The 20,682-nt window shown below is 31.6% G+C and overlaps 2 protein-coding genes across 9 annotated transcripts in view; one reads left to right on the top strand and one right to left on the bottom strand.

Moving 5' to 3' along the window:
* The window catches only part of Fdl (fused lobes), a 38,917-nt gene that overhangs the window by 11,807 nt on the left and 6,428 nt on the right, over positions 1 to 20,682 (bottom strand). For all 6 annotated transcript variants that reach the window (XM_083080831.1, XM_083080833.1, XM_083080832.1 and 3 more), the window contains exon 2: positions 9,007 to 9,063. The gene's annotated coding sequence lies outside the window, so the exon portion shown is untranslated. The remainder of the gene's footprint in view (positions 1 to 9,006; positions 9,064 to 20,682) is intronic.
* On the top strand, positions 1,053 to 20,651 carry S-cup (spermiogenesis-related protein stanley-cup). Of its 3 annotated transcripts, none has more exons than XM_083080844.1 (5): positions 1,053 to 1,493; positions 11,300 to 11,464; positions 12,513 to 13,147; positions 14,357 to 14,513; positions 15,748 to 20,651. In XM_083080844.1, exons 3-5 carry the CDS (start codon positions 12,975 to 12,977, stop codon positions 16,060 to 16,062), a joined length of 645 nt encoding a protein of 214 aa, XP_082936970.1. In that variant the 5' UTR covers positions 1,053 to 1,493; positions 11,300 to 11,464; positions 12,513 to 12,974; the 3' UTR covers positions 16,063 to 20,651. The 3 variants fall into 3 exon arrangements, with proteins under 3 accessions (XP_082936970.1, XP_082936971.1, XP_082936969.1); XM_083080845.1 differs by having other exon boundaries at positions 1,056 to 1,493; positions 14,369 to 14,513; positions 15,745 to 20,651; XM_083080843.1 differs by having other exon boundaries at positions 1,061 to 1,493; positions 15,745 to 20,651.

The raw sequence follows: 20,682 nt of genomic DNA, 5'->3' as shown, positions 1-20,682 counted from the left end.
AAAAAAATGATCATAGGAAGTTTTGGCAAAAATTCTATATATGCTACATATTTTTAAAATGTAAACATTTGTCAGATGGAACTTTCCTATATCATAAATAAATAAATCTTTATATAAATAATTAAGTATTGAACAAGATAAATAAAAGATAACAAGCAGAATTTTACAATACACAACGAATCATTAAATAAGATATATCAAAGATATTAATATAGATCATATCAAAGATATTAATATAATTAAAAAGCAGAATTATACACACATGCACATGTTATATATAACAACATCGCAGACATATTAAATATAATTTAAAAAATAAAATAATACATATATGTGTATATAAATTTTATGTTTTTCTTACTGTAAAAAGATACAATAAAAATACACTTTAATATAATTGTGCTTAGTGTGTAATTACTTCAATCATAAATTAACATAATTACTCCAATAATAACTACAATAAAATAAAATGATACAAAAAATATTTAATTTTATTATACAATTCGCGATAAAATATTAAGATGATAAAAAAGTTATATTAATAGGAATATGTGCTTTTAATCTTTCATAATACGATTTCTCCTCGTATTATAAATTTCACTTTCTAAAAACAGACTTGATCGACGATGCGAGAAACTAAACGACATAAGTACACTGTCCATACCACTAGATCACTGTCTACGTCACGTAGATCAACTCCTCGCATAAGACCACAATTTCCACGTCGAGAATCCAATTCGACAGAGATCGTTTGAATTTCGCACGACACTCGCTCAGATGAAATACTATACCGTCGTGATACCTATGTGACGACATCGGGGACCACGACGGGGAGATCCAACCGACTGACGATCCAACACCGCACCGCACCAAACCACGTTGTCCGAAATACACCCTCGCGCGAGCGGGTGGTTTAACATTACCGCCACGCCGGTGTAAAGGCAGGTATAAAACCTTCTTCTTCTCTTTCTCTCTCGAATAACGAGGGTGGTGGCGGAAGCGGGACTAACGCGAAAGAAAGAGAGGCGCAGCGACGAGGGTGAGTCGAGAGAGGGTGGTCGAGAGAGTGTGACGCAACGACGCGGACAACGAAGTCGAAGAAGGTGGGAGCGACGGCGGCCTCCGTTGTTCGTGCCTCCGGCACACGTGAACTATACCTAAATGCCGTGCCTGGCCGCGGGTCGCGTGGCGTAGCCAAGCAACGAGCGTGCCATGACCGTCGCCGCCGATAGTCTCCGACGGAACGGTACTAAGGACGGACCGGACGCAGAATTTGCCCGACGCAGGACGGGACCGTCGTCAACGTCTCGCCTCCCCGTGCGCGCGGTCGACGCCGCGCGTCACGCACGCGGCGTCGCACCGTCGTCGTCGTCGTGGTGATCAACTTGGAACGAATGGACACCAGCCAGGATTGTCATCGATCGCCAGAAACGGTACCGCAGGTGTTTGGCGAGCGACCGATCGACCAGCCTCTGTCGTATACTGAGAAAAAGGTTGGTTTCACTTAGCAAATTGACACTTGTCACGGGGCAAACAGGTATCAAGTGAAATTGAAGGGTGCGATATAGCTAATACCCAACGGATGAATTTATGTTTTGAAAAATTCCAGAAGATTAGGTAGCTCTATAGCTGAAAATATTTTTTTAAAAATTAAAGATGAATTAACTTGAAGAGCTTCCCTAAATAATTGAAGAAAAAAATCAATATTAAATTCTTTAGAAAATTAAATTTAGATTAATTTTTTATTTGAAAAGAAGATAAATTAGAAAAATTCAACATTGCATTCTTCAATTAATAAAATGCTTTATTGATTTTATTGGCAAGTAAATGAATTAAGAAATATATCTTTTTTTTTGTTAACTTTAGATTTATTTCTTGAATCAACTAATTTCGTTTTCTCATTAATAATTTTCTCCTTATAAGTTGAAAAAATGCGTTTGTTAAAACAAAGATTAAGAAATATAAAATATTAAACACACTGTTTAATAATAGCAACATTTCGTGAGAGCTCTAGTTCTAAAACAAATTAGCTGATGTAATTAGGTAATAAAACTATAGAATATTTAGATATAATTTCAAGTAAACGCTTTACTGTGTTACCTTGAACACCCTACATAAAGGTCACATTTGGCACGCTTAAAGCACTGCTATTAATATTCAAAGGGAAGGGAACCGTAAATCACTAATTTAATTACGCTTTAATCGAACGTAAATAATACCTCGAATTTACATCGTTTGATTCGTGTACAAGCTCATAAGAGTACCAATATCCGAGATCAAAATAACAATTGATATTCGGACATTAAAGATACTCCCGCTTCTGACATTAATCGCAAGATGATCGAAATTTCGCATTTTCGTTCTTTAAAAAATTTGCGTATCTTCTCTCTCGTAATATTGAGATCAAATATATTCGTGAGAAATATTTATCCAGCTACTATATCGCGTATGCGAACGTGACATTGCATAGCAATGATCGTCACTTGTGTGTGCAATGTCGTATATATCTCTCCGCTTCTAAGGACCTTAAATTATTCTCTGTACCTCAGAAGCAACGTGTAATACCAGTAGTACATTGATGATGTCGTCACTCTCTCGTCCCATCGCAATCGTTAGATTATAAAATGATATGCTGGCGCACGTCTTGCGGCAAGTCATCTTGCCAAGGATCCTTACGTGGCATTAAATCACATGACATTCGTGATCACGACAGCTTGACGGTATTAATTGTCATTATGAAATACATTCAAAAGCGGTTTTAAATACTTGGATAACCATGGAATATAATCGAACCGTCACAAATGAGTCTATTATGTATGACATTCGATGTCGTGACAGCAAATACGGGAGCACAATTGGCACGATATTTCATATCCGGTGGTGTCGGATGCTTTAATTATTGAAAAACATTTTTAGCAAAAAAAGACAGTTGGCTGAATTAATCTATATTTACAATAATCGCAAAATATAGTATCACTTCGATATTATTTTGTATTCTCATTATTGCTAACAATAATTTTCGGTAATCAAGATACTGATAAATATTGCTGACATAGTGTAAAATATTGTTATTAAAGAGTTAAATTAAATAATCTAAGTATAAGTAAACAAAAATTGGAGAAAAATATGATTAATTAAGGATTATCTACAAGTATATGTTAAGATTATTAGTAGTAAGTAGTAGTATTAAAATAAACATGAAATCCGTGGGAGAATCTAGCTATTTTTTATCCTCTTCATAAAAAACAGCTAATAAAAATGAATCTAAATAAAAAATAAATCTAATTAAAACGAGCACATAGACATATGAGTGATAAAAAATTAACAGAAACGATTTAAGTGAAAAAATTAGAACAAATGTAAATTTCATTAATTATTAATTTAATATTCATTCTTAGGTTACCATTTGAATAAAAATAACTTATTGAATGTGTATCTACTAAATTTACTGAAATTCTACTTTTCACTAATTGGATACTAAAAAATTTAAGATAGTAACTGTGTGCTACATGTTCCACAATCAATTAACCGTTTTCATTAGTTTGATTGAAAATCTCGTCAATATGTTAAATCATTTAAACAAAAGCGTAGGATATATTTTCTTGTTCCATTTTTTTTTATTGTTCTTGTTATATTTCGGATTAAATTTAGTATTTTTTCAGAAGTAATAATTCCGTAAAAAAAAACTTCAAAAGCTCTAGTAAATTAAAACTTTATTAACGAATATTTTATTAAACTACTGCCTTTTACAACTCTAATTTTACTTGTTTTGATTTTTTGTGATTTTATATAAAAATGAGACTAGTCGACAATATTTTATCATATAAAAGAAATAACTGGAAATTCAGATTTGCTTTGCATGACAATTCGATACGTGAGAGATTCCTTTTTTATCAAATCTTAAAAAGTAAAGAATATAATTTGTGTTTATCGTGTTCCTTATAATGATTATATTTATTCAATAATTACAAAATTAATTTTCATTTAGTATGTCATCGAGCCATAAACTCTTTGATCGCAACATTTGCAACAATATATAACAATTTAATTATAATATTCACTTATGTATATTATAATTTGCGACTTGACTTTCGAAATACATCTTATAATATTGACGACTAATGTCTCAAATCCTCAATTGCGATCGCTATAGTCATCATTTTAGCTCTTTTCGATTAATCGAGTTTAACGAGGAAAGCTCCGAGGGCATTATCTTGTGAAGATCGGCTTCAGCCAAGTAGTGAATTGTGCGCGTCGAGCTGAGCCGAGGCGTTCGATACAAAATGGGAAAAAGGCCGACGTGGTTTTGCGTGGTCGAGGGCGAACCCATCTACAACTACAACATCGGTGATGGCACCCACGTAGCTCTATATATAGAGCCCGTAGGTTATATACACCGTACACCGTATGTTACGTGTCTACGACGCGTCTTTTAATCGATACATGCACGCAATCACGCACAACGCTCGATGTCATATGTCCATCAGGCTTATTTAAAAGTGATTTTGTTTGTATCATGTTTTTGCAATTTGAAAGTTTTGTTTTATCTGACTAAGATATTATTTAGAAGATGTCGAGGCTATAAAACATCGCGATAATGATAGTTTTGTTCATAACATGATTTTTGAACCTTTAAAATTTAATTTTGCTTATCTGGTAAATCCAATTAGTGGAATATTCAATATAAAGTGAGAAAAAAATTAATAACGCGTTATTATAAAATATATTGTGATATTTTATTTTATAATTTTCAAGATGTAGGAATTTAATTTTAATTTATAATCAATTTTATTCGATGAGAAAAATTTCTGATAATGCTATTATATAATAATAACATAATAATGAACAATGATAGCTACTTTAGGATCTTCTAAATTAAAAATGATTTTCTTTAATTGATAAGTCTATTTTAATCAATGAAACGTTGCATCATGATTAAGAAATGCACAAGTATGATATATCATAATTAAACTTAATTTAGAAAGTCTTCGTGCTAAATTAAAGGTAATCTTATCTTTCTTTCAACTAATCGCTTTAATTAAAGATAATTAGAAGTGACGAAGCAATTACAGTTGGATAGTTCTTACATCTTAAATATTGCATTGAAAATAGCGTTAATGAATTTTATTTTCACACATGAAAATCGCAAGACATGTCTTTTATATAAATTTTGTATGCAAATAAGGATGCCATTAAATTTGAATGATTAAATTTGAATTACTCAAGCAGTCAAGGTAAATGCAATTCCTCATCGTGTTCCTGTAAAATATGTTGAAGTTCATTGCGCCAATTAAATGCACCGGTGATGTGTTAAGAAGTCAAATTTGCACACGATACGAGTTAACACTAGGTGTGCATAATTTTCGCTATACATATCACGTCGGGGAAACTAATTGGAGTACAGCAACATTATGTGACAACACCAATTAGCGAACCGCAAATAGTGCGAACATATGCTTTCCTAATGTAGTTACCTGCAGTCCTCGTTTATTTACATTTCATTCTTGTATCTTGAGAGTGAGTAAAAATTTCGACAATAAGGAAAGAAAAATTAAAATATTTCATTTAAATTTGGGACTTTTAATATGTTTTAAAAGCATATACATGTAAAATGTGTTTCATACCTATATCAAAGAGAAACTTGCACGATATTCTGTTCTTAACAAAGTTTAATTATTACAAAATCGAACGAATTAATGGAACTTCTTAACTAGGAAAAGACAATTTCGAGAACTTGTCGTGCAAAACCGATGATTGCGACGACAGATTTTCTTAACTACTTCCTTCTCATGAAACTTTTTGTGAGCTTTGAAAAAATAAATGTTATAAATTTTAAAAAGGACAATTATATATACATATATACATACATATGAATATATATATATATATATATATATATATATATATATATATATATATATATACACATACATATATATATATACGTATATATGAACATATATTGTATATATGAATATGTATATGTGTGTATGTACCTATATTTATGCATTGTAATTAATTTTTTTGTAATAAATCTAATAAACTTCTAATAGAACTCATGTTATTTATACCATTAAAATACTCTCCAATATAATTAATTAGTGCACTAATTAATACACTAATTATAATATGAAATATCTATGTGATTTTCATTATATAGATTTCATTACATTAATTACTAAATTAGATAAATTAAAAAAAATTACATTTAAAAAAAATAAAAAAACTATTAATTAACTTTAAAATTAAAAACAAATAATTAAAAATTAAAAACTGCGATGTCAAACAATATCTATTATGTGAGTGAAAAGAAGTCGATTAATTTTAATTAACAACAAAGCGATTCTTTTTTTGCGAATTGTCATCTTGATCATAACATAAATAAAGAATGTGTGTGTTTAAAGATCGCGATGTTAATATTACGTAAACTGAAGTGTTCTAGATGTTTTAACCAACATCGATTTCGTCATCAGGCGCAGTATCTTTATAATACAGCGTGTTATATAAAAGTATACGATGTGATGGCGATAACTGTCACGTCGATATGCCCGATACGAAGAAAAAAAACGAATGATCCGCACGTACATCGACGAATTGAATGCGTAACGTGAAAAGTATACCGAAACAATTTGGCGAAATTGGAGACGAATGCATCCACGATCGAAGAAGTCTTGATATGCATGAATTTGCATTGTCGCCGACGCGCAGGAACACTCCGGTGAATAATTCGAGAGTTCCGCTGGCCTTCGGAAAAGTTGCGAAAGTAAGGACACACAGAGAGAGCTTATATGGCCGCGACTTTAATGCGGTTAATGTCGCTAAATGTCGCTGGGTCATTACCAAGGGGAAATGGCCCATAAGATACGACAGATTTCATTTATTGTTAAAAGGGAACACCTCGTCATGGTGACCGCTGTCATTGATGGTTTTTACGGTTTCAAAAAGCTATAAAGTACACAAGTATGGAGGAAATTGTGGATAATTAAACACATTTCTCTTCATTCAAGGCCAACATTTAAATGACGCGAGTGACATATTCTATAAATTATCGAAGCTTTATGTGAAATATCTAATTAATCTAATTAATTTTTTCATTATTACTAAAAAAACTTGTAAAACTATTTTCTAATTTTTCTCAGTTATTTTACAAATATATAAAACCTATAAAAATATATAAAATATATAAAAAATATATCCATAAAGATTTAAGTCAGTACTAACGATGGATTATATGGATATTGTTGAGAATCTGCCTTGGTTGTTGAACGTATTGGAGAGAGGCTTAACTTGAAGAAGTAGATCAAGAGCACGGATGCGTTACGAACGTTCCATGATTAATACAAATTCTCGACAGATGCCTCAATATTTAGAAAACAACAACCTCTATAGTAGCCTTAAGCTTTGCATTCCATTTACCGTATGATTAATAATACATAATGATATATGTGCGAATGATATTTATTACCTCTTTCATACATGTATATGTATATACTCTCGTAATATATTATTATAGATTTAATTATACAACATTCTACAAGAAAAAAATTAATACTAATTGAGATTAATTAAGATCAATTAAAAAATAATCATGAACAATCTGCTATTTGTATTAATAGTGCAAATAATAAAAACATATATATGAAAGTCATCTACGATTCGTATCAAGAAATTTCGATGACCTCGAATGATTACCAAACTGTGAAAATTTCTTTAAAAGATCTAATCAGCAGATGCATATAACAACTGCAAAATACGGCACTATATCGTGAGAGAATATCGCGCTGTAGAGCTGATGTGAGCCAAGGCCGTCGATTAGCAAGAAAGCCCGATTGAAACGTTCGAATATATGACACTGATACTTCATGAATTAAAAATTAAAGGAAATTGAAGAGAACTCGTTATAATAGTTATAAATAGCTTCTAAAAATATACGGAAGAGGATAGTTCGGAGAAATGTTCTAAAAGTATCACTAATAGAGAGAAAGAGTTTACATAAAAAAATATTTGTTTTATATCAATAATTGTGTTGAAAACAATCGAGAATTAAAGATAAATTAAACTGCAGAAATGTAAACCTCTTGCATGTTTTATGGACAGTTAAATATTATTCAGAGGAAATCAATTTTTTTTCCCAAATAAAAAAAACGAGATATAAAAGTAATCATCCGTAAAAATCTATACAAGCATAAAATGTTATTTTTAAATAAAGAGTGCTACACAATTGCAGAAAACCTAAATAAAGTTAACGTCGGGTCGAATATCGCGTGACATCATGGCCTCCTCAGATAATCAAGCAGGTGCATGGGTGGTTGATTAGGTTAAATGCGCAGCTGAATAGTCGGCGACTCTAGATCCGAATGAGGTAGAAGATAATTTGCCGTAACAGTTGATTAGGTCGATACGTGCAACAATATTGCTAATATTAACCATAATTGTATCTATTGAATACTGTTCTAATGAAATGTCAATTAGTTTCGCTTCGGGCAGAAATAGTGCGATTATATGAAAATTTTCCTCTCGATTAGATAAATAAGAATAAATAGGCAGATATGTATCAAAATATTAATGTAATGATACATAATTACATGATTACATGATTGCATAATGCAAATCAAAGTGCATGATTAAAAATTATTATATGAAAATTTTAATATGTATCATTAGCTTTTTTAGTATATTATCGACAATCAAATAACGGGGGCAAATAATAAAATTACTTAGAATAATTTAATAATATAATAATATAAAAAAGTATATATATTACGCATTACGCAATCAGATCTCACATCATATTTCTTTCATTAAAATTTATTATTAATATATAGAAAACAAAAATAATTTGTTTCTTTTATTTATTGGTTTCAAAATTCTTGGGTTGTGAATTAATTAAGAGCAAAGTTTCTACTCGTACATCTTATGAAGTAATTATCGTATATCTTTAAATTAAACATAGTAAAACGTAAATTACGTAACACGCGTTTGTTCTATTTTGCATCGTAGACTTACCTGCAATTCGGGCGGTCTTGCAAACTTCCTCATCTAACGTCTTTCATTTACGCGAATCTGCAACAAACAACATACATTCCCATTGTAAAGTCTGGAGTAATACAATTTCGAACAGTGATCTCGTCTCTCGAATATACGATGTGCGAATTTTCATGCAGCGCTTCATGTGCGCACTATTTTCAGTATCAATATAAATCCCGCCAAGAATTGCTTAAATTCAGCACGAGTTGCAATGATTTTATGAGTTATACCATCTTTTATCCATGTTCTCTCCGCAACGAGACACAGGCATAAGTTTAATAGCCGTTATTGATTAGTTCGTCGCATAAAGGAACATATGATGTCATCGTACAGCATCGTACAACAGCGTAAACTATACTCATTATCGATTAACAAAAATATGTTGAATGAACTCCTTTCCTGATAAAATAATTATGCAATTAATAATGTAATAACCCAATAATATAGTATCATAAATAAATGTATATAATGTTTAACACATCAAATAAAAATATCTCCAAATTCTGATAAAATTAAATTTATACTATAAACTGCATCGTATGCGTAATAAATGCAACTAATGTTTCAATTACTATTTTTTAATTTCGGTATTGTCAACACGTTAATATTTTATAAGGATTATTGTTATCATCTCGCTCAGATCATTTTAATAAAAATAAATAAATAAGTTACTTAGATAATTATTATATTAATAACGAATAAAATCGCAATTGAATTTTATTAACAATTTATGTATACATGCGAGGCGATAAATATTCCTAGAGTTTTACATCATACATTATCAAATCCGGTTGTAGCTTCATTAATGCGCCAGGCAGAAATGCGGATACCATACCGCTAAGAAACGAAGAAAAGAAACATATCAGAGTAGCACAAAGTGAAGTAAAGACGCGGTCACAAGTTTTCTAGTCTTTCTCTCTATATGCAGTTTCACCTCTCACAAATACACGTAAAAGGTATGAAAAATTTGCATCACGTTATCTTGAGAATATAAGCTAAAATATTTCCAGCGATTCAATATTTATGTATTTGTTAAAATTAGACGTTGTGATTATAAATCAATTATTACCGATTTTAAGACAATCTTAAACTGCATCAATGATGAATAAATCAATAAATTTTAAGTCTTGCGTTATAATATTGTATATATTTAACTCAAATTTAAATTAAGTTAAACAATTTTAATTTATACTAACATGTTAATAACATAATGGAATAATTTATATTAATGAATTTATATTAATATTTGAATTATATATATATATGCACATATATTATACGTCTATTATAGAATAAATCAAAGATTTGAAATTTATTTAGAGCAAACCTTATTGAAAAAAAAAAACGTTTCTTGGATCAAGTTTGAAGTTTGAAATTTTTTTCTCCTCGATTTATATGCGCATGAACGCGTTAAATGTCTTAGCCGCAGTCTAATAAATTAACACCAAGTGGATTATCCTTGAAATTAACTAACGTATCGGACGGCTTAAAATGAGTATTGATCGCTATCTGAGAGTAGAACGACTCCCAAGGGAATATTCTCTCTGATATATTCTTGATGATATTTACTCTTCCAATTATATCGCAAAATAAACAAATGTAAATAGCATCGAAAAAAATAATATTATATACGTTATTTCATTTCGATTTTAAAATATATTTCCGTTAACAGAAACTATCTCGTTAATGCGCTTACTCTGAAATTCACAAAGTTTATTCAACAAAATTGAAATTCTTATAAGCAAACACTTGATGAATTGATATTCTGTTATAATATAACAGAAAATAATAATGAAAATTGTGTCAAAATTAATGAACGAATTAAAAACTAAAAATACATATTTCTAGCAGTTTATTGTGTTCATGCACTCATTAAAGCTAGAAAAAAAATATATTTTCATCAAGAGTGCATAAATAATGAACTTTAAAAATATTTTTAATTCTTTCATTAATTTTGACGTGATTTTCATCGTTTTTCTATTAAAGTAATTAATTTTATTACTATTTTCTATTAAAGTAATTAATTTATCCTTTATTTATTTAATAATTATTCATTTTTTTATTTATATATATATATATATATATATATATATATATCCTATTTGCAAAACAAAAATAAATTATTTATTTAATATCTATTTGGAAAAGAATATGCACAAGTTCTAGATTCGATAAGTGAAAAATGGATCGATTGAACGAATATCAGAAATTTGATATAGATATCAGCTATCATTTGGTCAAACAAGAAACTACAGAAATCGTTTATTTACAGATCGTGATAAGGAAACAAGACGCGTTCTTTCTGACAGAAAACGAGGCTATCGGCCGAAATTCGACGTGCTGGAGAAACGATGACGTGCGCGTTTCACGCGCGAGTAAACCTGCCTCCGGAAATCCGTAAAGTCGCGCGATCGCGGAGGAGTTCCTCGCACTACACGTGAGTATAATGAGGAATTCAATTTGGACCATTGGCATTCCGCGTGAATCGCATCGCGACTCGACTTGGCAAAAAAGCGAGATGGGCGAAATCGCACTGTCGACTTCGCGACACGACGCGAAATGATGCGACGTCTGAGTACAATGAGGAAATTTTATCTACCGCAACAAAAACGCGTGATAAAAGTATCTCTGTTTAACGGTAAGCGTACTGTTAAACAAAGACAATAATACGGGTCATGGATTGCGAAGAACATTTATTGAATTGGCACTATTCCAAACGGATTTATTGTTTCTTAGCTGTTAATTTAATGCCAGTTTAAATGCTTGTTTGAAGCATTTAAATTAATATTTGAAGTATATACACTCATTATTTTTATAAAATGCATAATGTTTATCTTTTAATAATTCTTACACAACTGTTATTTTTATATATCGATTTGTCCATCATAATTTTATCATCGTTATTTTATGTAGGTATAAAAATGCACGCAATATTTTTATGTCAATTTTTCTCTTCGCATTTTAAAAGAAGTCAATTATATCACTGTTGCATTGACATGATACATGCTCGCAGAAAGATTTAATTTTAAAGAAAAAATGAATAAAATCATATATTTCGTGACAACATACATTTGATTTCATTATTAATTTTGAAGACTAGAGCATGTCTTAAATTCTAAGTTTATTCTAGTTCAATTTAATTTATATATCAAATATTTTATTTATATATCTCAGTATTATATATATTATTGCATACGAACACGTGTGATGACACAAGAATGACAGCATTCTTTGATTTTCTCTATTTTTTCTTTAAAATTAAATCTTTCTGCGAGCATGTCTCATGTCAATGCAACAGTGATATAATTGACTTCTTTTAAAATGCGAAGAGAAAAATTGACTTAAAAATGTGCATTTTTATATCTACATAAAATAACAATAATAAAATTATGATGGACAAGTCGACATATAAAAATAACAGTTGTATGAGAATTATAAAAGGCAAAAACTATGCATTTAAAAAAAATAATGACAATGTATTCCAGATCTGAGGTTCATTTCAGCCGCGAAGATCCCCCCGAGCGATCTAGTCGATCGTAATGTAAAATCGATCGTGCTCGGGGGGAATCGAAGAGAGGAATGCATCCGGCGGGCTTTTTCGACGAGAGGCGTTTCCGGAAACGATAGACTCCTTCTCAGGACGATCAGCAGCAATCTCGGAGTAGCACGGATCGAGATTACTCCGCTCTCGATCTTTGAAACTATCCCGACTGATAACTATCAGCAGTTCTCTCCTTCTCTCTCTTTTAGCAATTATTACATATATCGATCTCGATGCACGAGATTTCTCTGGCGAGCCTAACGAGGCAGGAAGAATTACAACTCTAGAGAGGAAGGAGGAGGAATAATTAAATTCAGTTAATTAGCTGCTATTCGATGCTATTTGCGAAGAACAGGAAGAGACGCGATTAGAAGAGTCTTTATCGGACGAAACTAAGGACAGGATAATGCAGAAGATAGCTGTGATGCAGACCGCGATGCACAAAGCCCATGGCTATCATAACGGCAGCAATGTTGATGCGAGTAACGCCCTGCCAGATTACAACGACTCGTCGTCGACCAGCAAGAGCGGTCGTTTCGACGCGGATCTGCACGGCAACGTTAACATTCTTCTTGGTGGGTGAGTAACAATCGCGCCGGCCGATGCTAACAGCATGGTTTGGAAAGCAAAAGTTATTAAATTAATTCCGAAGATGCCTTTTTATATAAGTCGATTTCATATCTGACAAGCGACCCTAATCTCTCAATATCTTAACATATTATATAGTCCGTATATTAAATTAAATCATTGCACGAGAACTTTAAATTGTCTAGATAGCCAATGATTGAAAATTCAATTATTTCGAAGGGTGACAGGTTCAATAAATACATTAGAAATAAATTGACTATTGAAAGAACGCAAGATATTTCATTCTTCGCAACAAGTATTATATCATTGTGAAATTGAATTTCATATGAATATAAATAAATAAATAAATCGTGTATATATGAATATTAATTACATTGATACTATATATTTTTTCTTTCTTGAACATCTTTTAAAATATTAACTATTTGATAAAATATTAATTAAAATATTTGAAATTTCTTTCCGAGGCTATATTTATATTTTGCGAAAAATTAATAATATTATGAATAATATTCTACAAATTAGAATTGAAGTAGTTGAAAAAGTTCTATTGTCATATTCCATATATATGAAAATATATATATATAATATATATAATATATAAATATATATAAATATACATATAGACAAAATTAAATACGTTGTTAAATTTCTGGGTAATTAATTTTTATTACAGGTCACTTTGAAAAATTTGAAATAAAAAGGTCTACCATAAATGTTAAATAATTATCATAATTACCAATGATACATTGTGCATTGTATATATATTAAAAAAGAAAAAGATAAAAGTTATTTGATTTTTAAATTACTTGTCGCGATAAAACTCTTCGAGCAAACATCGAAAAATGAGAAAGTTGCTATAATAATTGTTCTATATCTCTTAAATTAATACCTGTTCTGTCATCTTTCAAATTAACCTTTATTAATATGTTTATATATACGTTTAAAATATTTTTGCGACATGCAGTTTTTGTCTAATCGCTGCAGAAAGTTATTTGTCAAAATGTAACAGGTGTTAAAAGTGACGTTTTATATCCATGTTTAATAATTTCCGCTTCCATTGGGAAAAATCGCACGCTCACTTTTTCACTAAGGCAGTCAGCTGCCCTTTATAGCAGCCTCGTTTTTCCCCTGGATGCACGGGCACCTTTTTGCACAAAAAGCACCGTCTAAACATCGCCTATATTGGTTCGCTTTTAGCGCCATGATCAGCGGTGTGATCATGATGGTGGTGCTCATATGCTACTGCTGTCACAAGAACGTCCGGAAGCATCGACCACAGGAGTACTCGCAGTATTGGAGAGCCGAGCCAGACATTCATAGTCTAGAAGTCTTTACCATGGATGCACACGCCATGGTAAGTGAGAATTTCTAATCGAAAGATTATTTTCACCATAGATATTGCAAACATTATCTCCGTCGAGATCATAATCTTTAATATTAAGTTTCTTGACACAAATATAAATCGGAAATAATATCTTTTATTAACTCTAAGAAGATGTAAACTATAAATTTTATTAAGCTTTCTCTGCTATAAAATCTATAGATTGGTTTAAACACTGGTTAAGATAAAAAAAATGTACGTATATGAAGAAATAATTTGAAACATATTAATTTATATGCTCTATATCTCTCTGAATGACTATGTGTGTGCGTGCAGCTTTAGTTTTTATATTTTACTCTATCTTATTTTAATTACTGCATGTTTATTGTATATCATGGAATTTTTTAAATTCCATGATATATCTGTGCTTAGAAAAATAAAATCAATTCGAAATGCAGCCAGATATAGCGATTTATTATCCGCATACATCTCTGACGTTTGATTCACGGGAAGTCTTCTATTTTCGATATTAAAAATTTCCATAATGAGGTCTCGCTGGACGTTTTCCAAATTTTATCCACATTTACTCCGAAGCATCTCTTCCGAAAATACTTTTCGCTATGTCTGGGACATTCTACAATGTTACATGAAGCTACTCTTAAATCATGCCATCTACTCGACATGTGCACCGCGAGTCGCTATTTCCACGTACCGACCTTTTACGCAATCTCTCATAGTCACTCACCTCTTTGTGGTTGCATACACAATTAAATAAAAATTCGCATATCTCGTAGAAACCACGCCCTCGTGTTATATGTAAAAACAGGCCGCGAGAACAGCGCCTGGAATTGTACACCGCAATGCGACATCGTGCATATTTCGCACCTTCGTCTTGAGAATGTCCTCAAGTTTACAGACACAATGAAATGGAGAAATAAAACACAAAGGACACAAAAGATAAAATATTACCAACATGCACAGTAACATAACTACAAAAAAAATTTTTTTGAATATGTTTTAAATATGTAAAGATTATAAATTGGTTGATCATTAAAAAATATAATTAAAAAAAAAGGCATTTGAATATTCATTTTTATTACTATGCGGATGATCTATTAATATATTATTTATTATATTAATATATTACTATTAATATTAATATATCATTTAGTTTTAGATTGAATGTTTATATATCTTGTCCTTTATATTTTTATTTTTTCACGTTTTACTCTCTTGCACTTCTAACAATTCCGTCTCTCTCCAGCAGTGTCTCGAGAGATCGACGGGAACTCAAGTCCATCAGGAAGAGGGAGTGCCCACATCTCTTCCGCCGTGTCCGGTGACCTCGGGTCCGCCGCCAGCTTACGAGAGCCTCATCTTCGACCCTCGGGCACTGCCCTCGCCGACCGACAAGAAAGACGAGTCTGACGATCCCGGTAGCATTATCTCGCCCCCGGTGAACAGCCTACCCAGCGAATCGGAGGCCAACAGGATCAACAAGCGAGAAGATGTCCCGAGGGACGATCAGGGTTTGCCTTCCTACGAGGCCGCTCTAAAATTAGAAGCTGACGGCTACGTTTAAGTGCTGGATAAGGATCGAAAACTGCTTCGAACTGCGGATCTTGAATCGTGAAAATTTCCGTCGCCGAGTCACGAATTTCAGAATAAAATACCGTGATCGATACCATGGGCGGCTCTGATTGGCTGTGAACGATGGCTGTCGGCAGCTAAGTCATCAATATCGACGCGAAAACATCTGCAAAAGTTGCCATTCCGAACGACACAGACAGCTGAGATTGGATTCTTGATTAAAAGAATAGGTAACAAGATGAGAAATAAAATAGTTAAACTCATTTTCTAACTAGATTTGCCGTCCGAAAATAAGACGCAAAAGAAATTGTGAACGCTTTTTTTTGGAAAATACTGACAAACTTTTTTTATCTCTGTGTTATATTTAAGATGCACAAAAATGCAGAGTGATTTCAATCCAACGGATAAAAAAGAAAGATAAAAGGCAAGAATTCTTTTTGGAAATATAAATGGTAATAATATATGAAAAATGCATGTATAGAGGGAATCTTACATAAAGAAAAAAGTTATAAAAAAAAAGTTGGAACATTATTTTTTTCTCGTCTTATTGAAAAGTTTCTGAGAAACTCGTAACTAGTAAAATGATAAATATTAGAAAAGATAAGTGCCTGAATTCATTATATTTTTACGCGTTGAAGTGAAAAACAAGATGAAACAAAGCATTGAGGTGAGACAATTTTTCAAAAGTACGTATACTATTTTTCTTTGTATCAAACAAAACGACACGTAAAATCTTTTCGAGTGATTTTTGATATAAAATATAATAAAAGAAAATTTTCGTAAAATGTAATATTCCTCGATTTTCGTAAAATGTAATATTCCTCGATTTTTCTATTTTTCGATGATCTCTATGATTAAATGCGTCGATAATATATTAAATGTAAAGCGTAGAAATGTATGTCGTAGAAATATGCATATTCAACTTTAAATTGCGCCAGAAGAAAATATAGACAAGCGTATAAGATATAAGTCAATATGTATATGAAATATGTACATGTATATGAAAAAACGGTACATAAATTGTGTAGTCAGGCAGTGAAGAGAAAGACCTAATTTCACAGGTAATTACACTTTATAGATACTAAGGAGAAGAATTCTTAACGGCATATTTTTCCCCTTGGTCATTAGTTTAAGAGAGCAAGAGAGAACGTATAGAAAACGCGTCACCGTTAGATTTCCGTTTGAGTAAACAATACGCATCGCGAAAACGATAAATGATATTTCGCAAAATAGTGCACGACATCGCGAAGTTTATGTATGTACATTTCGCTGAGAGACTGTTTCAAAACCATATCATTTCACATACAACTTTCCTCTGTATGATAGGCGAATATGTAAATAAAGACCTATGCATTTTATGTACATTCGATATGCATTTTCAAGCGTGCTGCGGCACAACAATCGCAATGATGATTTATTATTGTACACCGACAGCACGAACATTATGCAGTGAGCGTCATCGATAAATTGGTGCCTATCACGAACGAAATTATGACGAAATTATTTCGATTCATTTACATTAATATAAAGATTATTGTGCGAACTCGCAAATAAGAATTTTTTCTGTCTCCAATTATAACTGCAATAATAATTAATGCAATGTATCATTAACAGGACGCCGATAATCTTGTGTAAATAATACTAATCGCTACATTTCTCTCGCCTTGTACATATTTTAACAATCGAATCGTGAGATTATTTCATCGGGTTTACTTAATTGCGACAGCAATTAGCCTGCAGATTTGCAAGAGAGAAGAAGTGATAACCTTGATATCCAGAGAAAAAATATTTGCTTGAAAAGGCACTTTATCGAACGAATTGCGTGTTTTACCGAACAGGCTAGCGATAAAATGCGATGCTTTTGCTAAAAGCTATCTTATTTAAGGTGCGCGATACGGCAACGCGAAAATTATGCAGTAAAAGCCTTAATTGAGCGGACGAGTTCCATTAGCGTTCACCATTATTCATTAAATTTTTTCTGTGTCAGCGATATTATTTATGTACATTATCATTAAAGATATATAATCTAAAGAGGAATGATCGCGAATGACTTTAATCAGTGCTAATCGTTCGAAATTGTCGATGTAGTTTTAAAATAATTAGAATCTACGAAGTATCAATATTATATAAGGAATAAGAATCTAGGGAATCCACTTATTTCCAATCTCTTATGCACTGCGAAATTAATCAGTCTCAAATCTACCTTGATATTTTTGCCAAGAGAAAATCATAATACGTGTTATATCTCAACTCGATTGAAAAATCTGTTGTTAAAAATTAATGCGAGAAAAGTAGGACATACATATATTAAAACATGTTTATATGATATCATCTCGATAGCAAATTGACTGATGTACGCGACGAGATCGCAAAGAGGAAACAACACAATACATCATATATGTATATCCGACGATAAATACGAGTAAAATACCGCGATATCGACGAAGCGTCGCAAACTATAATTCAACAATGATTGCGCTGTGTCAATGACGATAAATCTAAGAGCGTAGTTACGTGCACGCTATCACATAATCGGTGTGATTCATTAAGTGCACGCGTGCAGGAAAAACGACTGGCATAAACGCAAAGTGTGTTATAAATACATATTTGCCCGAATAGGAAAACAGTTCATATTAGTAAAAATAAAGTAAAATAATAAAGCTTTATATATTTCTCCCTTAAATGGTTCAATGATTCATAAATTTTTCATATGGAGCTTTAAATAACAAGATAAATAACAACTTATTTCCTTTTGTTACCTGAGAAATAATTCATAAATATTTTAACAGATTACAACATGAAAAGGGCTAATTAAATTAATGTTGATTTATTATTTTAATAGCACAGTATATTTTCAAGTATTATATAAAATTAACCCTTTATATATCGTTTAATAATTAATGGTCAAAAGAGAAAAATCGTAAAAGTAATTATGCTAAAAAAAATATATAAAGTGTGTGAAAGAATCAAGTACAATGCAGACGCGAAGAATAAAATAATACTCGGTATATCTTTTAAAATCAACGGTGAAACGGCACCGAGACAACATAAAATCATATATCGTGACGCGGATAATTACAGAAAAGTACAAATTACGATTTACCCGCGCGTTACTTCGCCGCAGTTTTATCGTTAAACAACCATTTCATCATCGTACGTAATAATAATATCCGATCCAAAATCAATATTACGTCATAGCTTACTATTGCGCGTAGCCAATATCCTCTCATCACGCGATTTATGCGAAAAATGAAACCAATCAAAAAATATGTAATAATTAAAAATAATTTTCGCTCCGCAGCCTGATGATTTGCGAGGATTCTGTGGCAAAATCCGAAATACCTAATTGCTAACGCGATACGCGTACGATTCACCTCGGATATGTCGTAATTAGATTATATTTACACAGAATAACCCGTGTTTACATTTCCCAAAGGTGTAACGCAGAACCGTGCCAGTTGCTCCGTTATCAATTTAGCTAGTCGCATGACAGCATACACGCTTCCACAGATAAACCGATATTGTATATAATACTTTTAGAATGCACATATTGCTGCTGAAAGATATAGCAGAAAGAAAGATAGATGTTTGTAATATAATGCGATAATATAGCAATAACTCAAAATGTATTTTAAGTAAAAATTTATATAAAAGCATCAAGTTAATAATAAATAAATTAGAGATTAGAAATAAATTAGAATAAAAAATTTTCCAAATAATGCATATCAAGGAAAATGTTAATTCAAAAAGCCCGTTAAAATTGGAAGCAATTTTGAAACAAAACAAATTTAAAGTGTCTTTAAATTTAGTTATTAAAAAAAAGATAAAATTGTTTTCAATCTTTTTACAATTTTAACTATTGCATGTAATCAAAGTTATATAAGAACAAAGTGAAGTTGTTAAATAAAATAAATGCTGCGCGTAGAGCTCTCGAAATAAATTTGTCAGTAGAGCGATTGCAGAGTTTATTTTTCTCTCTGGGCTTCATAAAATACACTGTCAGGCAATTTTCCTTCATGGCTCTTCATTAAGTTTCAATCGGCCATTAAATGTATCGGTATTGCTTGATGCACGTATACGTACACATGCATTATTCAACGATAGTTTGGCGATTGTTCCGACAAAAGTAGAATAACTCGTTTCATGCAACGTCACAATATATTGACATCACATATATTGACTCGCGAAACTTTAAGCGTATAAAAAGACAACAGAATCGCGACAAACGTAAAATAATTATCCATGAAAGAGATAATAGAATACGGAGGTAGGCATCAATAACGCAATTTATGTCATCGCCCTCAATTAAAGCGACCTTTATTTTCATGCGTCTAGATCAGTAATGACGACCATGATGTTTCGCTGACGAACAACCTGTGCTTGTTAACCGTGCGCAAAACACAAATGGCAAATCTACGAAACGATGAACGTTAAAATGTCAAATAAATTGAAATTTTAATTATTGAAATAAAATTGCTTGTTTTATATACAACAGTTAACATAATTTTAAATTTCATTTGATGTTTGTAATACTGCTGTACTTTGTCATGTAAAATACGATAAAACTTGTCGAAAATGTCATTAAATGTACAAACGTATAAACAGTATTCAC

Source organism: Camponotus vicinus, unplaced genomic scaffold (assembly GCF_025532165.1).
Source record: "Camponotus vicinus isolate PSW18456_S1 unplaced genomic scaffold, iyCamVici1.0 SCAF_10, whole genome shotgun sequence".
NCBI classification, from domain to species: domain Eukaryota; kingdom Metazoa; phylum Arthropoda; class Insecta; order Hymenoptera; family Formicidae; genus Camponotus; species Camponotus vicinus.
The sequence above is the reverse complement of the archived record's forward strand: the minus strand, read 5'-3'. Positions and strand labels throughout refer to the sequence as shown.